Genomic DNA, 12,949 nt, shown 5'->3' with positions numbered 1-12,949 from the left:
TACTATGTAATCATTGTCCCACATGAATATTGCTTCGTGAATTTGTAGATGGTCATATGTTCACAATTCACATGAGTTCTAGGAACCTGAGCTGACTTCCTCACCATGTGTGAGTCAAGGATCACAGTCGTGATGAGGAAAGCACTAAAGTAAATAGATAAACAGAGAGCGACCAGGGGCGTAGCGATGCGGTCCCCAACCCCCGGGCCATGGACCGGTACCGGTCATTTGGTACCGGGCTGCACAGAAAGAACAAATAACTACTTGCATTTCATTCATTTTAGAATCTGAAAGATGTTTTATTTTGAAAAATTACTGGATTCTCTGTTGCATCCTGTCACGCTTGACGCAGGTCAAGACGCACTTCTCGGTCATGTCGAGAGGAGTCAGATGAAGTGGCTCGGGCATCTTTTTAGGATGCCTCCTGCACGCCTCCCTGGTGAGGTGTTTCGGGCATGTCCCACCGGCAGGTGGAGGCAATGACAACCCAGGACATACTGGAGAGACTATAGGGGTGTTCACACGACAACTTTTACTCTGGTGTAGAACCGGAGCTGCCCCCTGTAGAGTGTTCACAACTACAAAGTTATACCGGTGTAGCCTCTGAAAACAGCTCAAGCCGGAGCAAATGTAACCCTGGTGGTTTAAAAATTTACTCCGGAGTAGAAGCTCGTTTGCGGGGTAGCATCGATATAAAATGGGACGAATGAACGCTACAGGAGTATACTCGCTACGCGTGAGAAGAGTTGATTACATACAAGTAAAATGTGTTACTTTCGCGTTCTGTTGTACCTCTGTCATCTTTCCTTTCTCTCTCTCATCCTTTTCCGGTGTCTGATAGACCACAGCGTTGATTTGTCTGGAGAAGTATAAACCACGGTTTTTCGATATCTCACAAACAAGGCGGGGAAAAGAAAGTACAGTACACTTTACGCATGTGCATGTTTTATTTCCGTATTATTACTTATATCGTATTGCACGGCTGCAGAAACTGCCATGTGAACGCAAGTGGGGCTGCACCGAGGTTAACATGCTTCTCTTTAATAAGCAGCTTTTTACGTGTGTACGCTCCACAAAATTTACACTAGTGTAAGTTATATCGCAACAAAATACATCGGCGCAGCACTGATGCAAATGTGTGCTGTGTGAACACCCCTTATGTCTCCTGTCTGGCCTGGGAATGCCTTAGAATCCCCCGGGAAGAGTTGGAACAGGTGGCTGTCTGGTAAGAGGGAAGTCCGGGCTTCTGCGCTGAGGCTTTTGTCCCTGCGACCTGACCTCGGATCAGCGGTAGAAAATGGATGTATATTTTGTTGGAAGATGGTTTTATGTATTGTCAAATATATAGGAACTAGGGCTTATAATTATACTCTCAGAACTCTCACACTTTCTCTGGAGTCTCTGTGCTCTCGATTTTACTCTTGGATTCTGCTCTGGTTCAAACATGCTGAACCACTCTACTTTCTGGGTAGCATTGTTTCACTCAGGATTCACACACAGCAGTAGTCATGGTAACGGAAAGCTCGACTTGCTTTCGGACACACTACAGTACTGAGTGGTGGAGTAAAGTAGGCAGTAGCTGATTAATCAGACAGACCCTTCACAAAACTGGCTGCTCCCGTAAGGGCTGTTTAGAGAGGATGATAAGTGTCCTTGCGTTTGAGATCCTCGGTAGTATCTCAGCAGCCTAAGAGATCATTTCCAGGACACTGATAAGAATTTGAGATATGTGGAAAGATTCTTTCTCTACCCATGCTCTATACCTTCACTTATCGTAATTTCTAATCTTGATGACATAAACATTTTCTGATACACTGAGCTGTCAGAAATATCTGAAATAATCTCACACTGGTTTCTTCTATGTCCATTCCTGACAGGACCTCCTTCGGCACCACAGAATCTAGTCTACAACATCAACCAGACAATGCTTAGTCTAGAGTGGAACCCACCGGCCGACACCGGTGGCCGCAATGATGTCACCTACAGGGTTCGCTGCCAACATTGCAGCTGGGAACCTGAAGAATGTAAACCATGTGGACCAAATGTCGGATACTTCCCCGCACAGTCACAATTAGTGGACACATACGTGAACGTCGTTGACCTCTTGGCCCATGCGAACTACACTTTTGAGGTGGAGGCTGTCAATGGGGTGTCTGATCTAAGCCGCACACAGAGGCTGTTTGCTACAGTTAGCATCGCTACTGGACAAGCAGGTAAGGACTGACTAATTTATTCAACTCTTATTTGCGTGTGAAAATCAAGTATGAAAACATCAGACCAAAAGTATGCCAATTAAAAACACAAGCCTGCCAAAGTAAATCAACGACTTAAATGTATTTGCATGTGCTAGTGTTAATGAGCTTGTGGAGAGGGATATAGCCGTAATTATTGTCAAGCCTTGATCCTGCAGTAAATGTGAGCGGTATTAACAGATCTGATGCGGTTCATCGGTCCACGTTCCTATTGAGTCGCAAGTCGGTTGGAATTTAAGTCATGTCTGCATTATCTATTCTTTGTTCAGGAATCTTCGGCTACGCATTGCCGAGCGGAAAGAAGGAGCAGCAACAGCAAAGTTGTCAACATTTCTCTCGTGTGAAGCTTTCCCACATTCGAAAGTAAAGAACAGAGCAAAACATGGTGGCAGCACGTGTGTGTGTAGAAAGAATTGAACAATTGTGCAAGTACCGTAATCCATCAAAAATGCCGCGTTCCCTCTCGTTGTTGCGTATTGTGGCGTAACTCGCCCAGCGCTGCCTCTCACTCTTTGTAAAGTTGTGTTTGCCATCGATCATCCATTGTTCCCATGCCGTTCGCAACTTTACTTTGAACGCCCGGTTGATGCCAATGTCCAGCGGTTGGAGTTCTTTAGTCAAGCCTCCGGGAATAACGGCAAGCTCAGAGTTCATTTGCTTGACTTGGTTTTTCACCGCTGCTGTGAGATGGGTACGCATGCCAAAAGCATAACCGGTGGCTTTAAGTTTGAACTGAGCTTCGTAGGCGTGTCTCTTTGTCGAATTTATTTTCAGGGGTTCTTAGAAACCAAAATCGGAGTTGTTTTGCAACAATGCACATTGCCACACTCTATACATGTGTTGGTACCTGCTTGCGGCGTCCCTTTAGCGTCCACTTACACACCCACCCTTCACCATTGGCGGACTGCTCCCCAGCTTGCCTGTCCTCTCTCTCTCTCTTTCTCTCTCCCTCTCCATATATGTATATATACACACCCACCCTTCCCTGATTGGACGACTTCTTTCCCGCATGCCTGGCCACAGTCACTTCCGCCTTTTCTCTATATAAACAGCGTGTCGGCTGTCAGTCAGATTTTGGAACTCAGCGCATACAAAGGACGCTCCGCACCATAAGGCGTCCTGTCCATTTTGGAGAAAATTTAAGACTTTTAATGGCGCCTTATAGTCGTGAAAATACGGTAACTGCTTTGTGTATGCTAAAACGTTGTAAATTTTGGAGGGAAATGATCTGGATGTTTTATTTCTAGTGACTGGTCAGCCGTGCCCCTAAAGGGGGCTAAGCTAATACTGTACGTAAAACACTGGTCTGTCATTAGTGGGATACTATTGTCATTGCAAGTTTTCTTTGCAAGCGATTTCCAGCAGCTATGGTAGCCCTGTTTCAGCCCATCGTGGTCAAAACGAATTGCATGTGAGACAACACGCAGGAACTGTATGGGCAAATGTCGTGTTTGCCAAAACAGATTTTGAAACTGACGTTAAATTTACCACAGCAGTCATAGTATGGATGAAAAGCCTCGTTGGGACCCCTTGTGAAATTGTTTTTCAGCCAAGTACCCCCAAAGGATTTTTGGATGTGGAAAAAAAAAAACCGACTACAGAGTGCTGTGCCACCACTGTCTGGTTTATAGAACTTTGGAACATTGTGTGTAGTGGTATCCCAATTTGGAAATAAGATATAACAAAGCTAGAAAGATACAATGATTATTGTTAGAATAAAGATTTGTGCCCATAAAAATAATGTTTGAGGCTGGGGTCTGGAGGTGCGGCTCCCTGGTGAGCACAAGGTGGACTGGCCTGCATCCAAAGGGGCTGGCCGAGTCCCACTTCACAGGGGCTCACCACCTATGGGACTGGCCAAAGGGGTTAGGTGCCCTGTGAGCTGGATTACGGTCAAAGTTGAGGACCTTGACAGTCCGAGCTCCTGCTACAGAAGCTAGCTCTCGGGCCATGGGATGTCACCTCTCTTGCAGAGAAGATCAAGCTGGTGTGCAAGGCAGAGAAGTCCCGACAAGACTCTCCTCCACAAACAGCTAGAGTTCTGGGACCAGTCGTCTCAAGAGGGTTTGGACTCTCTTTCACTCTGGAGTTACTCACGGTGGGAGGCACAGAGCAGCTGTGGGTAGCTGACGGATACGGGCTGACCAAGCGGAATGCAGCTTTGGCGATCATCGAGGCAACAACTCCAGCATGGGAGGAGTTGTGCGAGGCCATTTAAAATGACTTCCGGACAGCTCTGAGAAAATCTTGGTCTGCTGGACACCTCCCTGGAGTTCCAGGCATGTCCCAGGGGCAACCCAGGACATCATGGAGAGACTACATCTCCCAACTGGCTTTAGTATACCTTAGGATCCCCCCCAGAAGAAGTGGCTGGGGAGAGGGAAGTTTGAGCTTCCTTGCTAAAGCTGAAAAAAGAAGTATGGATTGATATTTTTGGGTACATAGCTATGTTTGGTTCCTGCATAGGAAAAATGTGCATGTCCTTGAAGTCGAGTGTCTATCCCAGTTGAATTGTAAATGCCAATTGCTGCCAGCTGGTCTGGCGCATGAAGCCAAACAGAATTCAGCCGGCTTGAGCTATGTTTAAGAACCATTTTGAGCAAGTTTGTAATTAGAACCTCTGACTCGACTAAACTTACATTAATCAAACTTTTATGGCTTATCATTCAGAACTGGTTCACCTCCGCATGACATGCCACTGGAGGCACATTACTAGAGAGGGATTGCCTTCATTTCTTCTTATCACAGTCTCTTAAATGAAATTCAGCTCATACACATGCTGGCAGCGAAAGCCGAGAGGAAAGATAATGTGAATGCAGATGCTGATCAATCTAATGAGGTATTATCATCAGGTCTAATTACTTTGGTGGAAGTGTGAATTGACATTGTAGCCTGGCTAGGGGGCTGTGTCCTTACCTGTCTCGAAAATTTCAAACCTACCACACAACAAGTGATGCAACCGAAACCAACTGAGCTGTTGAACAGTGGGCAGGGTTCTGCCACACGTTTTCATTCATGACTGATTATGGTTGACCAAAGCTTTGGCTAAGATTCAAATCCCCATTGGATTTCCTCAAAAGATTTCCAGGTGTTATGCGTAAGTGACCTGTTGAAAGTTTAATGCACTGAGCAAAACCCCCCAACTCAGAGGCAATGGCCCTCTTGCGAGGATTCCGAAAAGGCCATAACAGAATGAATTTTGAAGTCAACAAAACCATTAGAATTAGTAATTCGATTGCTGTCTGCTGATGTTTTTTTTTTTTTTTTTAAACTTTTTTCGACCGCATCTACTTATTCATGTGCACGCGTGTGACGTACTACGTACGTTTTCGGCGCTGACGCGAGGCGGTCAAAAGTTCATTTCACCACAACAAAAATTGCCTTAAAATGCTTCAAACACATTACTGGTCAACAAACCATGCATACTGCATTGAAAATGCGCTGGTGGAGTTTAAGGAGGTATAGGTGGACCTATTTATTAAATACAACGCCCCATTCCCGAGCTCCACTGTTGTGAATAGGTTTGTTTTTTTGTTTTGTTTTTAATAGTCAGCGACATCTTCCGACCAAAGAGGACCGCCCTGGCCAGTGCCAGCTTTGACATGCTGGTCTTCCTCAAGGGGAACATCCATGGTTTTAGGAGAAGGAACAGCAGGTGGCCGAACAGGAAAAGAAAATATATTCCAATAATAAAAGGAATTTTTTTGCGTGTAAAGTTGTACACGTTCTTCATAATTTTCACATAAGCCACATTGTGTGCTTGCCTGTTGTACAGTATTTTATTTATTTGTTTTTTTACTGTCGGACTTAAAATAATGGTTGGTGACTCAAATGGGGATTCGAGTGGGCGTGGAAAAGCAAGTCCAGAATTAAATTCTTGTAATGCTGTTGCGTGAACTGGCCCTTTAACTGACAGTTTGGCCCCTCCCTCTATGTCAGACATAACTATGTGGGGGAATGAGTGCACATACGGCGGTTCGTAAACTGTTCACCTAGAAGTGGGTTCACGTAAAGTAAGTGGATGTGAATAGGAAATGACAACAGCTAATGATCTTTAAATAAATGATTATTCATGAAAGCTATTCTGGTAGCTTCTCTCCCACAGCGTCATGCATGGACATGTTTTTTTGGGGGGTGAGGGGCGGGATAAAGCCCTAACTAGACCTCACCAGGTAGGCTAACACACACCAGGCAATCCCACTTCTGAAAAAGAGGGACCACCACCTTGGTCTCCAAGTCCACCCTCACTGCCCTTGATGTCCATGCGATGTTGCAGCAGTGTGTCAACCTAGAAAGCCCCACAACTTCTACTCCAAGAGCGCTGACACAGAGGGTATGGCAATGCTATTTAACCAACTTAGTGACCTCAACCCCAGAGATATCAGCGCCCCAATCCCCATCTACTTCCTCATAGGAAGGCACATGGATGGAATTCAAGAGGTCTTCAAAGTATTCGCCCCACCAATTCAAAATGTCCCACTTTACACAGTCTTGATAGTGTACTACTTCTTTGTCCTGAGATGCCAGCTAATGGACCATAATGTGCTAAAACTCGTTCAAAGTTATGCTCCGTGGCCATAAGCCAGTTGGCTGGTTTTAGAGGTATTGGTATCAGGCGAAAGCAAAATGGTTGAATGCCACCTGTTGGTCACAAAGAGAACAACCCTAACAGTTCCACCTCTGCATCCTTGGTCATCCAGTCACAAAGAGCGGTTGCATTTGTGAATGATGTGGAAATCATCGTGGGAGTCCGAAAATCATTTCATATTTGTCAAACATTTGTGTGTAATGAACTAAAATAAAAAAAGCAGGACACCTACATCACCGGAAGTTCTTATGCCGTCAGCAGTCTGCAATTGCGGCTGGCAATCAGAGCTGTTGCGCTATATCTTTTATTGTTATTATTATTCTCATTCAGAGTTTGTTTCAGATTGAACACGCTAAATTGTCCTGAGGTGTGAGTGTGAGCGTTGATTGTTCTTCGTCTCTGTGTGCCCTGCAATTGGCTGGCAACCAGTTCAGGGTGTCCGAAGACAGCTGGGATAGGCTCCAGCACCCCCGCGACTCTTGTGAGGATAAGCGGGTCTGAAAATGGATGGATGGAGTTTGTTTCATGTACAGTTCACCAAGGGCACTGGCAAAGAATGGGAACCTGGAGGGCCGAGAGACGCATTTTTTAAATGGGACACGTGAACAACAATAGTTAACACGCTGCAAAAGTGCATCCCATGCCTACCCGTCAGTTCTCAACGAAGGTAGACGGTGATTTCCTTTTCACAAACCAACAAACTCTTGTGCCTACCGGTACTTTATTTTTCTATTTCGTTGATCTTCGGCGCTGTTATGGCTGTCGCTCATTATGGCATGTGTGTGTCAGTGCGTGCGTATGCGCGCGTGCGGTAACGGGTCGATCGTGAGAGGTTGGTTGATTGAAAAGTAGATCTTCGGTCAAAAAAGGTAGGCCATTCCTGCTATATAAGAAAAGAGAAAAGAATCAAAATAAATCTGTAGCTAATTTTTCCAAGGATGATAGATAGCCCAATTTAAGATTTTTTTTTTTAACAGAAAAAATAATTTCCCCAATCGTTCTGTAAAAATCAATCTGTGAATTAGAAAAAAGCAGACATTTAAAAAAAACTTGCATCAGAATATCCCCAAGTAATTATGGAAGAAGAAAGTGAGAAGATCTCATCTCCCTTTCCCTTATTTCTTCTCCTTAGTTAAAGCTATTGAGCATTCATTTTTGAACCGAAGCAACACTGAAGAATCCACCAAAAACACATACCAGGGAAATAAATTCAAGCTGATGAGACGATGAGGAACACCTGGACAAGACGCAAGTGGCTGAGGGAGATGATTGGTAGACACGAAGGGCTGATGAGAACAGATGGATACAAAAACGTCACGAGACGGGCATGAAAAGAAGACAAGACATAACATGAAACAAAACCGAATACAAATCGAAACAAAACCATCGGTCGTGACATTTATACTGTTTTCTTAGACCACCGGTGTCAAACCCAAGGCTCGGGGGCCAGATCCGGCTTGCCACATCATTTTATGTGGCCCACGAAAGGAAATCATGTGTGTTAGCTTCCATGATCCTTGCTAAAATCTGTACCGAAATTTCAAATTGTCATGTGTCTTTTTGCTACCCTTTTAACACTCAAACAATAATTTAACAAACTATTGTAGTTCATTTGACTGATTTCAAAACTAGTAATCCATAGATTTGTTGGTAACAAGTAATAATATAATATATCGTAACGGCCCTCTGAGACGTAAGCCCAAAGTCGCCCGCAACAAAAATGAGTTTGACAACCCTGTCTTAGACATTCAGGAGTCAAAAGTAAGAAGTCAAAGGGGAATCAGAAATTATCTTTTTAGTATGGAAAATGATCGTGTACTATCAAGTAGATAATATGAGTAATATTGCATGTACTACTGTAATTGCCACTAACCACATTTATATTCAGTCAGTCCTGCTTTTACACAGCACCTTTATTTTGACCAACTTGAACAATTCGCCACAAATTAGGAGCAGATACAAACAGTTTGATAATTTCTGAATGCCGTGTGACAAGCTGCAACATTTAGATTTTGTCGGGGGCCTCAGAGTAAAAGGGCTGATTTGTATTCAGTTGTATGCTATAGGTTGCATTCTGCAAGAGTACATGCAGCCATCACGTAAATTATTCAGACCTCTGCGAGCCAATGTTTCTAACTCTATTCAGGTGAATCAACATAATGGAAGCACCACACCGAAAAGAATGATGTGTTGAATGTTTTTTATATCATTTTGCCAACTGGTTGCAGAAAATAAGATCATCTGGATCCAGATACATTTTACAAGTAAACGGCTACCCCACTTCAAAATGTATTTGGATCCAGATACGTTTATTTCGTTTTCAACAACAGTGTGATTGCATGTGATCACCACTTAGTGACCGATTATTAGCAGCGCAGATTTGCATAATGCAAGTAGAAAATGCAATGATATTTGTTGCAGTGATTGACAAGTCTCCTACATCAATTATAAGGGTTTTCTTTGCCTTGTATTGTCTCTCAGTGAGTGTCACGAATTTAAAGCAGTCATTCTGACGTTCACACATGTAGCGTGATCTGAGAACAAAATAGTTGTAGTGAGACGGAAAGTTTTTGTTGGTCCTTGTGGAGAAGAGAAGGTCGTCCGTTGTCTTGGATAGATGTAGAAATAGATGGACATTTACTCGTTAAAAAAAAGTGATATAATGGTAGAAGTAATGTTTCAGCTCCTGTACACCAGTTTAAATAACCAAGGAGAGACTCTATATGGTAGTCCATCCATCCATCCATCCATTTTGTAATCTGCTTTATCATCACAAGTGTTGCGGGCATGCTGGAGTCTATCCCAGCTGTCATCGGGCAGTAGGCATGGTATGTCCTGAACTGGTTGCCAGCCACAGGACACACACAAACAAACAAACATCCGCGCTCACACTCACGCCGAAGGACAATTTAGAGTGTTGCATTAACCTGCCATACATGTTTTTGGAATGTGGGAGGAAACCGGAGCACCCCGGAGAAAACCCACAGAGACACGGGAACAACATGCAAACTCCACACGGGAAAGCCAGAGCCAGAATCGAACTCTGCACCTCTGCACTGAGACCGACATGCTAATCAGTCATCCACTGGGAACTATGTATAGTGATAGTGATTTTTTAAAATTAATATATTAATTTATATATATAAAATTAAAATGTGGTTAGCACGTCGGCTTCACAGTGTAGAGGTACCGGGTTCGATTCCAGCTCCGGCCTCCCTGTGTGGAGTTTGCATGTTCTCCCCGGGCCTGCGTGGGTTTTCTCCGGGTGCTCCGGTTTCCTCCCACATTCCAAAAACATGCGTGGCAGGCTGATTGAACACTCTAAATTGTCCCTAGGTGTGAGTGTGGGTGCGAATGGTTGTTCGTTTCTGTGTGCCCTGCGATTGGCTGGCAACCGATTCAGGGTGTCCCCCTGCCTACTGCCCGAAGACAGCTGGGATAGGCTCCAGCACCCCCCGCGACCCTAATGAGGATCAAGCGGCTCGGAAGATGAATGATGAATGAAAATTAAAAATTCCTCATCTCACCGTCCGTCCCGTCAGCTCGGGTCCTCTACCAGAGGGCAGGAAGCTTGAGGATTCTGCGCAGTATCCTTGCTGTTCCCAGCACTGCACATTTCTGGACTGAGATGTCCGATCTGTTGCAATCACTCATCTCGGACCACCACAGGCACGACTGTCACCTTTACCTTCTAGGCTCTCTCCAACTCCTCTCTGAGCCCTTGGTATTTCTCGAGTTACTTGTGTTCCTTCTTTCTGATGTTTCCATCACTTGGGACCGCTACATCCACTACAACGGCTTTCCTTTGCCCTTTATCTTTGATCACGATATCTGGTTGGTTCGCCATTACCATCTTGTCATTCTGGATCTGGAGGTCCCACAGGATCTTCGCTCCAGTATTCTCCACCACCTTCGGAGGTGTTTCCCATTTTGACCTTGGGGTTTCCAGTCCATACTCCGCACAGATGTTTCGGTAGACTATACCAGCCACCTGGTTATGGCGTTCCATCTAGGCTTTCCCTGCCAGCATCTTACACCCTGCAGTTATGTGTTGGCGCGTCTCATGTGCCTCTTTGCACAACCTACACTTTGGGTCTTGTCTGATGTGGTATATCTGGGCCTCAATGGCCCTGGTGCTCAGGGCGTGCTCCTGGGCAGCCAGTATGAGTGCCTCTGTGCTGTCCTTCAGGCCAGCCCTCTCTAGCCACTGATAGGACTTCTTGAGATCGGCCACATCAGTTATGGTCCGGTGGTACATCCCATGTAGGGGCTTGTCCTCCCATGATGGTCCCTCTTCCAGTGCCTCATCTTCTGTTCCCCATTGTCTGAGACATTCTCTGCATTTAGCATTCAGTGATCCATGTATGTGGCATCGAGTCATATGCTTTCCTGTAATCAATCCAGGCTGTGCACAGGTTGGTACGTCGGGACCTGCAGTCTTGTGCGACCGTTCTGTCAACCAGGAGCTGATGTTTGGCTCCTCTGGTATCTCTACCAATGCCCTTCTGTGCTTCGCTCATGTACTGATCCATGTGTCCACTTATCTTAGCCGCAATGATGTCTGACATGAGCTTCCATATTGTGGAGAGACAGGTTATTGGCCAATAGTTGGATGGGACTGCACCCTTTGAGGGATCCTTTATGATCAGGATCGTTCGCCCTTCGGTTAGCCATCCTGAGTGAGTCCCATCCCTCAGCAGCTGGTTTATTTGTGCTGCTAGGCGCTCATGGAGTGCTGTGAGTTTCTTCAGCCAGTAGGTGTGGACCATGTCCGGGCCTGCTGCTGTCCAGTTCTTCATATCTGAGACTCTTTCCTGTATGTTTGCCACTGTTATGGTAACTGGGTTCTGTTCAGGAAGGTTGCTGTGCTCCTCTCTCAGGGTCGCCAGCCATTGCGAACTGCTGTTATGTGCAACCTCCTTCTCCCATATGCCTTTCCAGTACCTTTCAGTTTCCAGTCTTGGTGGGTCAGCTCTGTTGTTAGGACCCTGCCAGTGAGCATAAACTTTCACAGGTTGTGTTGCGAACAGCCTGTTTATTCGTCTGGCCTCATTCTCTTTCATGTACCGCTTTAGGCGGCTGGACAAGGCTTGGAGCCTTTGTTTGGCAGTTTCGAGTGCTTCAGGTATGATCATCTGGGTGTACATCTCGGGTATCGGCCTTTTCATCACACCTGTCTGGGCCTCGGTCAATTGACTCACATCTTTCCGAGCCGCCTTGATCTTCGCCTCCAACCGTCTTTTCCACGGTGGGTAACGTATCTCATGGCTTCCATGGTTGCTCTTATAGCCAAGCATCTCAAGGATCACTGATGCTGAAGCGTATATCAGCTCATTGGTTTCCGTGATCATTACGGTCGGGATCGCCCTCAGTGCTGCATTCACACTTTCCATGAGACTTTCAAGTGGTACTTCACGTAGCCGTTGTAATCGGTTTCTAGGTTGCCCAGCTTTCATTCTCGCCATGATCTTAGCTTTCAGGTCAGTTGCTGCCTCGCTCAGCATTTCATTCATTGGGGCATTCACTATGACTGTGGTTACGTTATGCATCCACTAGATGGGGCTAAAGGGAATACAATACAATCCAGCTTTATTTACATAACGCTTTCACAACTGCTGCAGCTGTAAACAAAGCGCTTCACAGAACATTTAAAATACTACGTCTAAGAAATCAAAATCCATATTTAAGGCGCAGCGGATTGATTATAAGGTGCATGGTCGGCATTTGAACAAATTGAATGTTTTTAGTTGGACCTTATAAACACCACAAATTATTTTTGAGAAAGTCTCTTAACTAAGACCCTGAATGGGGAATATATTGTTTCTCCAACTCTATTTCCGTCACTGTGAATGCTCCCTCATGTTGACTCCATTTTGCGGTTTCCCCTTTATTTCCCCAGAGGTTACAAAGCCCTAATAATGCAAGTGTGACGGTGATTAATGAAAGTTTATCAGAATAAATTATTTTTGTACATACTTAATTGATATTTTTTCGAGGTGTGCTCTCGGGCTTCTGTCAACTACTCTTGATACTCGTTGATATGTTTACAGAATTAAATCAATAGAAGTATTGTCTTGTCTCCACCTCATTCATTTTTTCCCCCCTAAGG

General features: G+C 45.0%; 1 protein-coding gene across 8 annotated transcripts in view; it reads left to right on the top strand.

The window, feature by feature from the left end:
* The window catches only part of epha7 (eph receptor A7), an 84,043-nt gene that overhangs the window by 33,907 nt on the left and 37,187 nt on the right, over window positions 1-12,949 (top strand). For all 8 annotated transcript variants that reach the window (XM_052052133.1, XM_052052129.1, XM_052052132.1 and 5 more), the window contains exon 5: window positions 1,878-2,213. In XM_052052133.1, the coding sequence (XP_051908093.1) occupies window positions 1,878-2,213 (336 nt within the window). The remainder of the gene's footprint in view (window positions 1-1,877; window positions 2,214-12,949) is intronic.

The sequence above is a fragment of the Hippocampus zosterae genome, chromosome 19 (assembly GCF_025434085.1).
Source record: "Hippocampus zosterae strain Florida chromosome 19, ASM2543408v3, whole genome shotgun sequence".
Taxonomy (NCBI): Eukaryota; Metazoa; Chordata; class Actinopteri; order Syngnathiformes; family Syngnathidae; genus Hippocampus; species Hippocampus zosterae.
Note: the sequence above shows the minus strand (reverse complement) of the source record. Positions and strands in the feature narration are given on the sequence as shown.